Source organism: Stenella coeruleoalba (genome assembly GCF_951394435.1).
Source record: "Stenella coeruleoalba genome assembly, chromosome: 3".
Taxonomy (NCBI): Eukaryota; Metazoa; Chordata; class Mammalia; order Artiodactyla; family Delphinidae; genus Stenella; species Stenella coeruleoalba.
Window position 1 is genome coordinate 100,792,916 of NC_137148.1, and position 15,079 is coordinate 100,807,994.

Below are 15,079 nucleotides of genomic sequence, written 5' to 3' on the forward strand. Positions count from 1 at the left end.
ACTTTTGTATCCTGCTACTTTACCAGATTCATTGATTAGCTCTAGTAGTTTTCTGGTAGCGTCTTTAAGATTCTCTCTATGTATAGTATCATGTCATCTGCAAACAGTGATAGCTTTAATTCTTCTTTTCCGATTTGGATTCCTTTTATTTCTTTTTCTGCTCTGATTGTTGTGGCTAAAACTTCCAAAACTATGTTGAATAATAGTGGTGAGAGTGGACAACCTTACCTTGTTCCTGATTTTAAAGAAATGGGTTCAGTTTTTCACCATTGAAAACGATGTTGGTTGTGGGTTTGTCATATATGGCCTTTATTATGTTGAGGTAAGTTCCCTCTATGCCTACTTTCTGGAGGGTTTTTATCATAAATGGGTGTTGAATTTTGTCAAAAGCTTTTTCTGCATCTATTGAGATGATCATATGGTTTTTCTCCTTCAATTTGTTAATATGGTTTATCACATTGATTGATTTGCATATATTGAAGAATCCTTGCATTCCTGGGAGACACCCCACGTGATCATGGTGTATGATCCTTTTAATGTGCTGTTGGATTCTGTTTGCTAGTATTTTGTTCAGGATTTTTGCATCTATGGTCATCAGTGATATTGGCCTGTAGTTTCCTTTTTTGTGACATCTTTGGTTGTGATATCAGGGTGATGGTGGCCTCATAGAATGAGTTTGAGAGTATTCCTCCCTCTGCTATATTTTGGAAGATTTTGAGAAGGATAGGTGTTAGCTCTTCTCTAAATGTCTGATAGAATTTGCCTGTGAAGCCATCTGGTCCTGGGCTTTTGTCTTTGGAAGATTTTTAATCACAGTCTCATTTTCAGTGCTTGTGATTGGTCTGTTTATATTTTCTATTTCTTCCTGGTTCAGTCTCAGAAGGTTTTGCTTTTCTAAGAATTTGTCCATTTCTTCCAGGTTGTCCATTTTATTGGCATAGAGTTGCTTGTAGTAATCTCTCAAGATCTTTTGTATTTCTGCAGTGTCAGTTTTTACTTCTCCTTTTTCATTTCTAATTCTATTGATTTTAGTTTTCTCCCTTTTTTTCTTGATGAGTCTGGCTAATGGTTTATCAATTTTGTTTATCTTCTCAAATAACCAGCTTTTAGTTTTATTGATCTTTGCTATTGTTTCCTTCATTTCTTTTTCATTTATTTCTGATCTGCCCTTTATGATTTCTTTCCTTCTGCTAACTTTGGGTATTTTCTGTTCTTCTTTCTCTAATGGCTTTAGGTGTAAGGTTAGGTTGTTTATTTGAGATATTTCTTGTTTCTTCTGGTAGTATTGTATTGCTATAAACTTCCCTTTTAGAACTGCTTTTGCTGCATTCCATAGGTTTTGGGTCTTTGTGTTTTCTTTGTAATTGTTTCTAGGTATTTTTCGATTTCCTCTGATTTCCTTAGTGATCTCTTGGTTATTTAGTAGTGTATTGTTTAGCCTTCATGTGTTTGTAGTTTTTACAGTAATTGATATCTAGTCTCATAGTGTTGTGGTTGTAAAAGCTACTTGATATAATTTCAATTTTCTTAAATTTACCAAGGCTTGATTTGTGAACCAAGATATGATCTATCCTGGAGAATGTTCCATGGGCACTTGAGAAGAAAGTGTATTCTGTTGTTTATGGATGGAATATCCTATAAATATAAATTAAGTCCATCTTGTTTAATGTATCATTTAATTCTTATGTTTCCTTTTTTATTTTCATATTGGTTGATATGTCCATTGGTGAAAGTGGGGTGTTAAAGTCCCCTAATATGATTGTGTTACTGTCAGTTTTCCCTTTAATGGCTGTTAGCATTTGCCTTATGTATTGAGGTGCTCCTATGTTGGGTGCATATATATTTACAATTGTTATAGCTTCTTGGATTGACCCCTTGATCATTATGTAGTGTCCTTCTTTGTCTCTTGTAATAGGCTTAATTTAATAGTCTATTTTGTCTGATATGAGAATTGCTACTCCAGCTTTCTTTTGGTTTCCATTTACATGGAATATCTTTTCCCATTCCTTCACTTTCAGTCTGTATGTGTCCCTATGTCTGAAGTGGGTCTCTTGTAGACAACATATATACGGGTCTTGTTTTTGTATCCATTCAGCCAATCTACGTCTTTTGGTTGGAGAATTAAATCCATTTACATTTAAGGTAGTTATCGATATGCATGTTCCTATTACTATTTTCTTAATTGTTTTGGGTTTGTTATTGTAGGTCATTTCCTTCCCTGTGTTTCCTGCCTTGAGAAGTTCCTTTAGCATTTGTTGTAAAGCTGGTTTGGTGGTGCTGAATTCTCTTAGCTTTAGTTTGTCTGTAAAGGTTTTAATTTCTCTGTCAAATCTGAATGAGATCTTTGCTGGGTAGAGTAATCTTGGTTGTAGGTTTTTCCCTTTCATCACTTTAAATATGTCATGCCACTCCCTTCTGGCCTGCAGAGTTTCTGCTGAAAGATCAGCTGTTAACCTTTTGGGGATTCCCTTGTATGTTATTTTTTGTTTTTTCCTTGCTGCTTTTAATATTTTTTCTTTGCATTTAATTTTTGATAGTTTAATTAACATGTGTCTTGGTGTGTTTCTCCTTTGATTTATCCTGCATGGGACTCTCTGTGCTTCCTGGACTTGACTGTTTCCTTTCCCATATTAGAGAAGTTTTCAACTATAATCTCTTCAAATATTTTCTCAGCCCCTTTCTTTTTCTCTTCTTCTTCTGGGACCCCTATAATTCAAATGTTGGTGCATTTAATGTTGTCCCAGAGGTCTCTGAGACTGTCCTCATTTCTTTTCATTCTTTTTTCTTTATTCTGCTCTGTGATAGTTATTTCCACAATTTTATCTTCCAGGTCACTTATCCATTCTTCTGCCTCAGTTATTCTGCTATTGATTCCTTCTAGAGATTTTTAAATTTCATTTATTGCATTGTTCATCATTGTTTGTTTGCTCTTTAGTTCTTCTACGTCCTTATTAAACATTTCTTGTATTTTCTCCAGTCTATTTCCAAGATTTTGGATCATCTTTACTGTCATTACTCTGACTTCTTTTTCAGGTAGACTGCCTATTTCCTCTTCATTTGTTTGGTCTGGTGGGTTTTTACCTTACTCCTTCATCTGCTGTGTGTTTCTCTGTCTTCTCATTTTGCTTAACTTACTGTGTTTGAGGTCTCTTTCACAGGCTGCAGGTTCGTAGTTCCCATTGTTTTTGGCGTCTGCCCCCAGTGGCTAAGGTTGGTTCAGTGGGTTGTGTAGGCTTCCTGGTGGAGGGGAGTAGTGCCTGTGTTCTGTTGGATGAGGCTGGATCTTGTCTTTCTGGTGGGCAGAACTGCATCCGGTGGTGTGTTTTGGGGTGTCTGTGGACTTATTATGATTTTAGGCAGCCTCTCTGCTAATGGGTGGGGTTGTGTTCCTGTCTTGCTCATTGTTTGGCATAGGGTGTCCAGCACTGTAGCTTGCTGGTCATTGCATGGAGCTGGGTCTTAGCATTGAGATGGAGATCTCTAGGAGAGCTTTCGCTGTTTGATATTACCTGGAGTTGGGAGTTCTCTGGTGGACCAATATCCTGCACTCGGGTCTCCCGTCTCAGAGGCACAGGCCTGACACCCAGCTGGAGCCCCAACACCCTGTCAGCCACATGGCTTTCTCTTTTTTGTTCACATAGCTCCTGGGTTTCAGCTTTGGATTTGGCCCTGCCTCTGAATGTAGGTCACTTGAGGATGTCTGTTCTTCACTCAGACGGGATAGGGTTAAAGTAGCAGGTGCTTAGGGGTCTCTGGCCTACTCAGGCCATGGGGAGGGAGGGGTACAGTGTGCAGGGCAAGCCAGCGGCGGCAGAGGCCAGCATGACGTTGCAACAGCCTGAGGCGTGCCGTGTATTCTCCCGGGGAAGTTATCCCTGGATCACGGGACCCTGGCTGTGGCGGGCTGCACAGGCTCTCTGGAGGGGAGGTGTGGATAGTGACTTGTGCTTGCACAGAGGGTGCTTGATGGCTCCAGCAGCAGCCTTAGTGTCTCATGCCCATCTCTGATGTCCGTGCTCGTAGCCGTGGCTCATGCCCATCTCTGGAACTTGTTTAGGCAGTGCTCTGAATCCCCTCTTCTCGTGCACCCAGAAACAATGGTTTCTTGCCTCTTAGGCAGGTCCAGACTTTTTCCCGGACTCCCTCCCGGCTAGCTGTGGTGCTCTAGCCCCCTTCAGGCTGTGTTCACGCAGCCAACCCCAGTCCTCTCCCTGGGATCTGACCTCCAAGCCGGAACCTCAGCTCCCAGCCCCCACCCACTCCGGCGGGTGAGCAGACAGCCCTCTCCGGCTGGTGACTGCTGGTCAGTACTGATCCTCTGTGCGGGAATCCCTCCCCTTTGCCCTCTGTACCCCTGTTGCTGCGCTTTCCTCCGTGGCTCCGAAGCTTCCCCGCCACCACCCCTGTCTCCACCAGTGAAGGGGCTTCCTAGTATATGGAAACTTTTCCTCCTTCACAGCTCCCTCCCATAAGTGCGGGTCTCATCTCTAATCTTTTGTCTCTGTTTTTTCTTTTTTTTTGCCCTACGTGGGGAGTTTCTTGCCTTTTGGGAAGTCTGAGGTCTTCTGCCAGCGTTCAGTAGGTGTTCTGTAGGAGTTGTTCCACATGTAGATGTATTTCTGATGTATTTGTGGGGAGGAAGGTGATCTCCATGTCTTACTTCTCTGCCATCTTCAAGGTCTCTCCCCTTTTTTTTTCTTGTTGCAGTCTTTGTTTTAAAGTCTATTTTGTCTGATATAAGTATTGCTACCCCAGTTTTCTTTTGGTTTTCATTTGCATGGAATGCCTTTTTCCATCCCCTCACTTTCAGTCTGTATGTGTCTTTAGATCTGAAATGAGTCTCTTGTAGGCAGCATATATATGGATCTTGTTTTTGTATCCATTCAGCCACTCTACGTCTTTTGATTGGAGCACTTAGTCCATTTACATTTAAAATAATTATTGATAGCTATGTACTTATTGCAATTTTGTTAATTGTTTTCTGGTTGCTTTTTGTAGTTTTTTGTTCCTTTCTTCTTCTTTGACTCTCTTCCTTTGTGATTTGATGACTGTGTTTCATGTTTTGTTTTGATTTCTTTCTCTTTTTGTGTGTGTTATCTATTATACATTTTTGGTTTGTGGTTACCAGGAGGTTTATATATAAGCATATATATAATTATTTTAAGTTGATGATCTCTTAAGTTCCAACACATTCTACCAACCCTATATCTTTACCCTCCCCACCACAAATAATGTCTTTGTCATCTTTTTGTGTTGTGTATTCCTTAATTACTTATTATGGATATAGATGATTCTACTACTTTTGTCTTAAACTTCCTACTAGCTTTATAATCTTACCTTTACTGTACTATATGTTTGCCTTTGCCAACGAGATTTTCCTTTTGTAATTTTCATATTTCGTGTTGTGTTTCTTTTCTGCTTAGAGAAGTCCCTTTATCATTTCCTGTAAAGCTGGTTTGGTGGTGCTGAACTCTTTTAACTTTTGCCTGCCTGTAAAACTGTTTATCTCTTTTTCAAATCTGAATGTTAGCCTTGCTGGGTAGAGTATTCTTTGTTGTAGGTTTTTTCCTCTCACCACTTCAAATACATCATGCCATTCCCTTCTGGCCTGGAGAGTTTCTGCTGAAAAGTCAGGTGACAGTCTTATGGGAGTTCCCTTGTATATAACTAGTGGCTTTTCCCTTGCTGCTTCTAAGATTCTGTCTTTATCTTTAATCTTGCCATTTTAATTACAATGTGTGTTGGTGTTGTTCTGTTTGGGTTCATCTTGTTTTAGACTCTGTGTTTCTTGGACTTGGATGTCTGTTTCCTTTCCCAGGTTAGGGAATTTTTCAGCTATTATTTCTTTAAATAAATTTCTGCCCTTTTCTCTCTCTCTTCTCTTTCTGGGACCCCTATAATGTGAATGTTGGTATTCTTGATGTTTTCTAAGACTTCTCTTAAACTATCTTTACTTTTTTATTTTTTTTTATTTATTTATTTATTTATTTTTTGCGGTACGCAGGCCTCTCACTGTTGTGGCCTCTCCCGTTGCGGAGCACAGGCTCCGGACCCTCAGGCTCAGTGGCCATGGTTCACAGGCCCAGCCACTCCGCGGCATGTGGGATCTTCTCGGACCGGGGCACGAACCCATGTCCCCTGCATCGGCAGGCAGACTCTCAACCACTGCGCCACCAAGAAAGCCCATATCTTTACTTTTTTAAATCCTTTTTCTTGGCTTAAAAAAATAAATCTTGGGTGATTTCCACTACTCTGTCTTCCAGGTTGCCAGTCCATTCCTCTATATCATCTAATCTACTGTCAGTTTCCTTCTGTTGTATTTTTAATTTCAGTTATTATATTCTTCTGCTCTGTTTGGTTCTTCTTTATATGTTCTAATTCTTTGTTAACATTCTCAGTGTGTTCATCTATTTTTCTCCTGAGTTCATTGAGCATCTTTATGATCATCACATTGAACTCTTTTTTTTTTTTCAATTGGGGTATAGTTGCTTTACAATGTTGCTTTAGTTTCTGCTGTACAAGGAAGTGAATCAGCTATGTGTATACATATATCCCCTCCCTCCCACCCCCCCCCCACCCCCATCTTTATTGGATAGATTGCTTATCTCCATTTGGCTTAGTTCTTCTGGGGTTTCATCTTGTTGCTTCGTTTGGAACATATTCCTCTGTTGCCTCATTTTGTCTCATTCATTGCTTTTATTTCTATGTATTAGGCAAACTGATTACATTTTCCAATCTTGAAGAAGTGGCCTTATGTGGGAGACATCCTATGGGGCTCAGGAGTATACTCCTTTTTGGTCACTTGAGCTGTACACTCTAGAGGTGCCCCCTACGTGGGCTGTGTGGGCATTTCTCTTGTGGTGGGCTCACTACTAGGTGGGGCTGGCCCCCAACTTAGTTGGCTATCAGGTCCTGCCTCATATGGAGGCTGTCAGCCTGCTGATGGGTAGGGCTGGGTCCCAGTGGGGCTGACTGCTTAGGACTGGTGTTGACCTGCTTCTGGGTGCATAAGGCCCTGGTGCTGATAGGCTAGAGGGAGGACTCCAAAATGGTGCTTGCCAGCATCAGTCTCCTTGTGGAAGAATGAGCTCCCCAAAATGGATACTGCCAGTGTCTGTGTTCTCAGGGAGAGTATCAATTGCCTCCTACCTCTCCAGCAGGCCTTCCAAGATCAGCAGGTGTGTCTAACTAAGGCTCCTTTCAGATTACTGCCCCTGTACTGGGACTTGGAGTATGTGAGATTTTGCATGTGCCCTTTAAGCAGGGTCTCTGTTTCCCACAGCCCTCTGGCTCTCCTGTACACAAGCCCCATTGGCCTTCACAGCCACATGTTCTGGGGGCCTGTCTTCTCAGTTGCAGGAACTCTGGGCTGGGGAGCCCCATGTGGAGTTTGAACCCCTCACTCCTTGGGGAGAACCTCTTCAGTTGTGATTATCCTTTTGTTTGTGTTGTTGCCTACCCCAGGAATGTGGGTCTTGACTATACTGATCTCTACCCCTCCTACCAGGTCTTGTTGTGGTTCGTTCTTTATATCTTTAGCTGTGGAAAATCTTTTCTGCTAGTCTTCAGGTCATTCTCATCAATAGTTTCTGTGTAAATAGTTGAAGTTTTGGTGTGCCTGTGGGAGGAGCTGAGCTCAGGGTCTTCCTGCTCCACCATCTTGGCCACACCCAAGGCCTATCAAATTTGAACATCACTGAAGAGTAATCTCATTGGGCTGTTTGTAGGGAATTTCCAATGTTGGTATTTCTAGCTTTTTTTCTCTTGGGCTTGTCAGATTTCCCAGAGAATATCTTCATGTTTCTTGCCTGGAAGGTAAAGGTGTAGCTGCCAGCCTCTATAAGGTTTCAGCATTCAGCATTCAATATGTATATGATCATTTACTCCCAGACCCCAACTATTTTTTGATAAGAGTTTCCATGCCCTCAGCTGGGCAAGTCAACTTCTGATGCAAAGACTCTCTTTTTTACTCTCTCTTGAGGAAATATCCTCTGGAACTGTGCAAAGATGGAAGAGGGGATTAAGGGATTTTTCCCAATTCTCATCCTTCATTCAATCTTCCTTCTTTTAGCCAACTACCTCCTATTCTAGATGTATCTTCTGTTCCTCTCGCTGATCTTTTTGGGTATTGTCCTGTGTAAATCAGGTTGATTTTTAGCTTTCCCACTGCTGGCTTTAATTTGGCTTTTACTTGTTTGCTGAAAGTTACTTCTCATCTATCTGCTTTCTAGCTTATAAAAATCTTTTTGCTATTCTCTCTTCTCCTGCTTTTCCTATCTTTATGCGTCAAAAGAAAAAAAGAGAGAGAGAAATTCCTTGTTGCAGTTTTACTGGGGCTAGATGGAGTGAAATTATGTATGTTCAATTTGTTATCTTAACCCATAAATCCTAACATTAGTTTTTTTTTTAAGTGCAACATAATATTCATAGTGTAGGTACACCAAAATATTTTTACCCATAATATGGTAGAATTTGTTTCTCTGCTCATGGTTATGTGTTAGCTACCCTCCACAATAGTCCCGATTAATTCTTGCCTCCTGAGACTCAAACCATTGTATAGTGGCTTTCACACTAAATAGGCTAACCTTTGTAACCAGCAGGATATTGCAGAAATGATGGAGTGTGAATTCTTAGGGTAGGTGTACTTTCTGCCCTGAGCTTTTTTGGATATTTTTGCTTTGGAGGAAGCCTCGATGTCTCTATGGAGAGGTCCAAGTGGCCAGGAACTGAAGCTTCCTGCCAACAATCAACATTAACTTACCAGGCATGTGAGTGAACCACTTTGTGAGTGGATCCTGCAGTCCAGTAGAGTCTTAAGTTGTAGCCTTGGTGTACATCTCGTCTGCAACTTAAACTGCTCCCAGATTCCTGACCAACAGAAACTATATAATAAGTACATATTGCTTTAAGCAGCTAAAATTTGGGGGTAATTTTTTACTTGATAATAGAGAACTCATACAGATTTTTTTTCTTTTTTTTTTTTTGTCCACTTGCATGCTCTTGGGAATTGCGTGTTCACACTGTGTCCATTTTTGATTGTGCCATTAAGAAAATTATGTATTCTTTACATATAAAATATACATTAATGCTTTGTCATATGTGTTGCATTTATTTTTTCAGTTTATTGAATGTTTTTTAAACTTTACGGTCTTTGGTTTACATTAATTTTAAATCTTTATCTACTCTAATATAGTATAATCTTTCCCCTAATGTCTTTGACATTTGTTTTTTGTAATAAGACTTTGTCTGCTTTAAGGTTTTGTAGCTCTGTTTCTTCCTAGAGCTTTTTACTATACGTGGAATTCACTTTAAAAATGAATTTTACTTTTCTTTCAGATGGCGAGCCAGTTACCCATAAACTATTCATTACACCACTTATTTATACTATTTTTAACATTAATTAAAACTTTACTATTTAAATACTGATTAAAACTATTTAAACATTCAGCTATTTATTGAATAGCTTATTTTTTTACCCTCACAGCTTTGAAATACCATTGTTGTTTCATATTATGTTCCCATCTATTAAGGGATTTATTTCTGAGCTATTTGGTTCCCTTCATCATTTGTCTAATTTTGCTCCAGGATTATACTGGTTTAAATACTATGGCTTTATAGTATGTTTTAACATCCTGTAGATTAACTTATCCTCTCTTTTTTTTTTTTTGTTCAAACCTGCCCTGGCTATTCATTTTTCAGACGATCTTGTCACGTTTCTTAGCTGGTTGGGCATTTGATTGTATTAACTTTATAACTTGTTTTGGTGAAAACTTACCCAAGAAAATCAAAAAATATTGATCCTTCCCATTCAGAAACACGATAAAACTATTTTCAGATTTTCTTTTGTGTCCTTTAATGTTTTTTTAGTTTTCTTCATATGGGTCTTGCACATTTGTTAAGTTTATCTTTAGAAATTTTATAAGTTTTTAATGCGTCGTTAATGAAGTGTTTTGGTTTTCCCTGTTATTTTCTAATTGGTTAATGTTGTTGTGTAAGCAAGCTATTGAATATGAAATCTATTGATTTGTATATGATGATTTAATATCTGGCACCTTATGAAACTCTTTTATTAGTTCTAATAAGTTGTTAGTTGATTCTGTTCTATGTAGGTCATTTCATCTACAAGTAACCTTAGTTTTATAGCTTCCTATCCAATATCTATACCTCTTATTTATTTTACTTGTCTTATTGCATTGGCTAGGGCCTCCAGCAGAATGTCAAACAATACTTGTGATAAAGTTATTGACACTATTCTTATGCTTCCTTATATGATGTTGAATAGGATATTTGCTGTAGGGTTGTGGTAACCTTTATCAAGTTAAAGATGGTTCTTGTTATTTCCAGCCTGTTAAGAATTATTAGGAAGAGGTGTACTGATTTATTAATGTTGTTTCAAATTTTATTTTCATTTTAAAAAAATTTTTATTATTATTTTTTATTCAAACAGAAAGTCACAAAAATTATAATCATCCTCATCAGTTCACTCAGTCCCATGTAATTAATTTTTTTTTTCGTCTTGATCTTTTGTTAGCACTTTTATGAATTCATCAGTTTTCCATTAGAGTTCTGAAAATGCTTATTCATTCAGTTCAGCAGTATAGTCAGTTACCAGAAACCTGTATTTGTCAGAGTCTTTTCTATGAATTCCTTGAAGATGAAACCCTTTTATAGGAACATTTTTGCAAAAGCATCAGAGTACACCCAGAACTGTCTGTAAATGACAAAAGACTTAAAAATTAACACGGTTAAAGATTTGATGAAAGTTCATAGTAACGCAATTGACAATGAAATGTAGTTATTTCTGAGATATACATTTTAAAGTAATAACTAGAATTATGACTTATAACATTATACCAGAACATATAAGATTTTTAGAAATTTCATGTAAGGTCTGAAACATTTATATTAACATATTTCCATACAAATAACCCACAGAAAGTTTAGTATTAGTCAAAATTTATTTTCATACTCATTTATTTTGGTTCTTTTCTAATCTGACAATGTTGAGAAATACGGCAACAGATTTCCTAATGTTTAACTATCTTTATATTACTGGGATAAATCTTGTTTGGTCATGATATGTTAGTCTTATAACTGAATGTTGAATATGTAATATATTCTAGATAGATTTTGGTCAAGACTTCTAATATAAGTTGGTATTTAAAGCAGTTTATCATTAAGTTTGCTGAAATATACTTCTGCCCAATACTAGGTAAATGTGGTATTTTTAGTGTAGGGATTTCATACCCAGATTCCAGCAGAATTTTGTTATTTTTCTTATGTAATTTTCTGGCCTTTATTAACAGATACTAACTGTTCAACTTCTTACATGTGTACTTGCCATGTATTTTTATTAATGTTCTGAGAAGATATTTAGTTCACCTGTCACAGATTATAGAGCCATACTAAAAGATATGTAAGAACATCACAATAATACATTTGCCATGTTCTCTTACTTTAGTGCTATTCTCTTCTTCCCTTTAGAGTGGTTACCCACAGAACTTGATTAGAAATTTAGCTCTTCTAATTATTAGCTAGTAATTTCATAGCTATTTATCCTCTGAGCTTTAATTATGCCATATGAAATAACAAATTATAACAATTAGAGCTGCGCTGATAGACCCTCAAGAACACACCCACATTTTGAGAGCTTGTATATATTTTCAGCCAGGCAAAATTACTCAGCTATTAGTAGAAGACAGCAAAAAAGGAAGAAAAAAAAATGGATTCATTTGGACCACCTGTCACATCTTCTTGGACCCATACATTTCTGACTTTTAAGTCCAATGGGTAAATAGGTGAGCCAAGCCAGACAAAGATATATATGGCAGGCTACTAGCAGGCTGTTGTGGAAGGATCGTATAAAAAGCATATTAAAAGCTTGATCAGCAATCTGTAGCCCAAGGATTTTATGATTACATAATCCTGGTTTACATTACACACTGAGCCCTTAATAACCTGTTTCCACCAATCCTGAAATTGTTTGGGGGGGTCTTCTGCCACAGGAACACTACTTCTTAGTCCCTGAAAGCCCTACTGTACATAACACTTCCTCATGGGGTTGTTTTGAAGCTTAAATGAGACATGGAATGTAATAACATCTGGCATGGTACCTGCTGGTTTTGTAAAGATGAGTATTTAAATGCTTATATAAAGCTTTAACAAAAAATGTGCCTGGCAATATGCCAAGAAGAGGATAAAAAATAATTTTTTTAAAGTACTTTCTGTAGAATCTAGGGCTGAGGCAGATAAATACATGGCACAATACCGTGTGATAGTCACCAGAGGTTTAAGGGAACTTACAAGCCAGGCTCGGAACTGAGACAGCATGGAGCCCACAGAGCTGTTTGGTTACATCTGGAGGTGCTGGCCAGTGGAAGAAAAGAGAAAGCCTAGTCTGGTTATAGGGCACAGCCTATTCTGAGGCATGGCATTCTGACAGGCGGACACACCCTGGAGCTGCAAATGTGTGGTGAGAAGGTGGGGTCTTCACTTGAGGCTACTGTAGAGGGCTTTGCCGGGTCCACATCAGGCAAGTTCTTAAAGCAAAGGGCCTGATTATTCCTCTTTTGCATGACTAAGGTCTCATCATAAACTTCAGAGTTTCAAGTTGAAATGCCCCCTGGCCTCAAGGGCAAACTGACGTAGTCACAGCTGTTCACTTGCAGCCCAAGAAACTTGCTATACAAGTCACCTTCAAGTTTCTATTCTGCCCTGTGCTCTAACCTAAGGAAGAAACTCTCGGAGTTTGCAAATGTAATCTGATAACCAAATTTCCTCATTGGAACACTTCATCTTTTAGGTATTTTCAGGTTATTATGTTCTGGCCTGAGGGGCAGATTCCAGCCCTCACCTTTCTTTCTTCTTTCTTTCTTTCCCCCGTCCCCCCCTCACGTCTTCTATTTTTCTCTTATAGTTAAAAAGCCCTATACAGGCAGGATTTTAGAACTGGAGCATCGGAATGTGTGTCTCAGTGAGCAACCGACTTTAGGGCTCTGTATTATAGCATCATTCCCAAGTTCGATGGCTAACTCAGAAGGAGACGCTCACCCTGGAATCGAAGGGAAACAGTTAAGTCTTGGTAGAAGTAGTGCAGGGTTCGCTGCTGTTCGTGCCAGCCGAGTGTTAAGGCGAAAATTCAACCAACAAAAAGCAAAATGAAGAGGCTCCATGCTTTTCTACTCCTTGCTGTCTGACGATCTGTTAAGGGTGGTGTCTTGCAGATTGCAAGCCCAGCGCACGCTCGAACCTCAAGGGCAGGGAGCGTCGGGGTGCGGCCCTGTCCCCGGCGCGGTGGCGCGCACACCCCTTTTCTGCAGACTCACAGGTTTCCAGGCCCCGCCTCCTCCGGGCCCAGCTGATCTCTGCCGCCCTTTGGGCCTGAAACCCAGGAGCCCAGAGCCACACGCCCTCGGCTCCCGGCCCCCGGCTCCGGCCCCGGGCCCGCCCAGAGAGCGGCGGGCTACAGAGTCCCCACGCCCTCGGCTGCCGGCCCTCGGGCTCCCGCCCCTGGCCCGCTCCGCGCACTCTCTGGGTCCCGTGGGCTCCGGGAAGGGAGGTGGGGCGGCTGGGCCGGGGGCGGGGCGGCGGCCGCGGCCGTGAGCCCGCCCCGCGCTCGCGCTCCGCTTGGCCGGCTGGCGCGACCATGGAGGTCTACATCCCGTCTTTTCGCTACGAGGAGAGTGACCTGGAGCGGGGATACACGGTAGGCGCCGGCCGCGGCGGGACAGTGCCCCGCGAGCCAGGCCTGCGGCTGCTGAGTCCGAAAGGTTCCTCCGGCAGCCGCCGCCCCTGCGCGGGGTTGAGGGGTGGGGTCCCTTCGCTCCCCTCCCTTTCCCTCCCTCCCCGGGCCCACTGGGAAGGCTGCGCCCCGGCGCGGGTGTCAAGGAAACAGGAGCCCCCTCCCTGGCGCGGCGGCGGCGGCGGGCGCTCGGGGTGCCCCGGTTTGGTCCCTTCCCCCTCCCTGCCCGGCTCCCGGCCTCTGGCTAGGAGCGCCGGGAGTCGTATCCTCGGACGCGGCGCTCGCCATTCTCCCCGCCGCCAGCCCTCTGGAGCCCGGGATGGGCTGCGTTCGTTTCTGGCACAGCTGCTCCTCTGTCCAGACAGAAGTGTCTTTGCGGGCGGGTTGATGTTGGTTTCCAAGTTACGTAGGGATTCATTCAGATGGAAAATACGCTAATTAAAAAAAATCATTTGTAGAATTTATTAGCCAAAGCAAACACATGTGTTGCTTTTAGATGATTCCCCAAGTTTTGTTGTTTTTTCTCGTTATGCAGTGCCATGAAATGGCAAAAATCAGGTACTCACTGAGCACCTGTTCCATACCTAGGACTGTGGTCTCTGAAGAAGGAGAAACAGGATCCCTGCTTTCAAGAGTGGAGGAGTGGCAGGGAGGGCAGAGACCAGGGCCTGGAACCTTTGGGTAATAAGTTTAGTAAATGAACTGTAGGTAGTTGATTTCCCAGCGAACTTAGACATCTTCATCTAGGCAGTCATTGCTAGAGGGAGAAATGCCTCAGCCTGGGATAGACCTTGGAAAATTTTATTTCCATTTAAAGAACAGGTAGGCTTTGGGGAAAATTGCACAGGGCACTCTAAAGGATTGTTATTTTATTCACTTATTCACTTGTTATTTAATTCACCCACTTGCTAAACTCCAGTTACATTAGTTTGGCAGAGAAGTATTTTAATCTTTTCTCTAAAGATTATTGGGTTTTGGTGACAACTTATTTGGAACCTTGTGTTTTCATAGCGAGGATTAAATCACCCTCTCAAAGGAATTTTTAGAATTAAGAGTAGTGATGGAAAAAAAAAAAATCCAAGGAGTATGTGGGTTTCTAGAATTAAGTAGACTACTGGGTCCACGTATCACAAAACAAGTTCTCAAAGTGCCTTCCCTTGGGGGGAGGGGGGGACTTCAACCAAGGAAGAGCTGAGCTCCCTGGCTGTTATTTAGATAAATAAATGAGTTATGAAATTGATTAAATATACTGTATCTTCAAAAAAAGGGGGTGGAGGAATGAACTTAAATTTGAACCTATTCAAGTCTTTTTCCTTAAGCCTAAAACCTTGGTGGTCT

The 15,079-nt window shown here is 40.9% G+C and overlaps 1 protein-coding gene across 1 annotated transcript in view; it reads left to right on the plus strand.

Moving 5' to 3' along the window:
- The first annotated feature begins 13,148 nt into the window (after window positions 1-13,148).
- SNX24 (sorting nexin 24) overlaps window positions 13,149-15,079 on the plus strand; it is a 163,271-nt gene continuing 161,340 nt past the window's right edge. Inside the window, exon 1 of the mRNA XM_079916027.1 lies at window positions 13,149-13,705. Coding sequence (XP_079772153.1) covers window positions 13,646-13,705 — 60 coding nt within the window. The 5' untranslated portion in view covers window positions 13,149-13,645. The remainder of the gene's footprint in view (window positions 13,706-15,079) is intronic.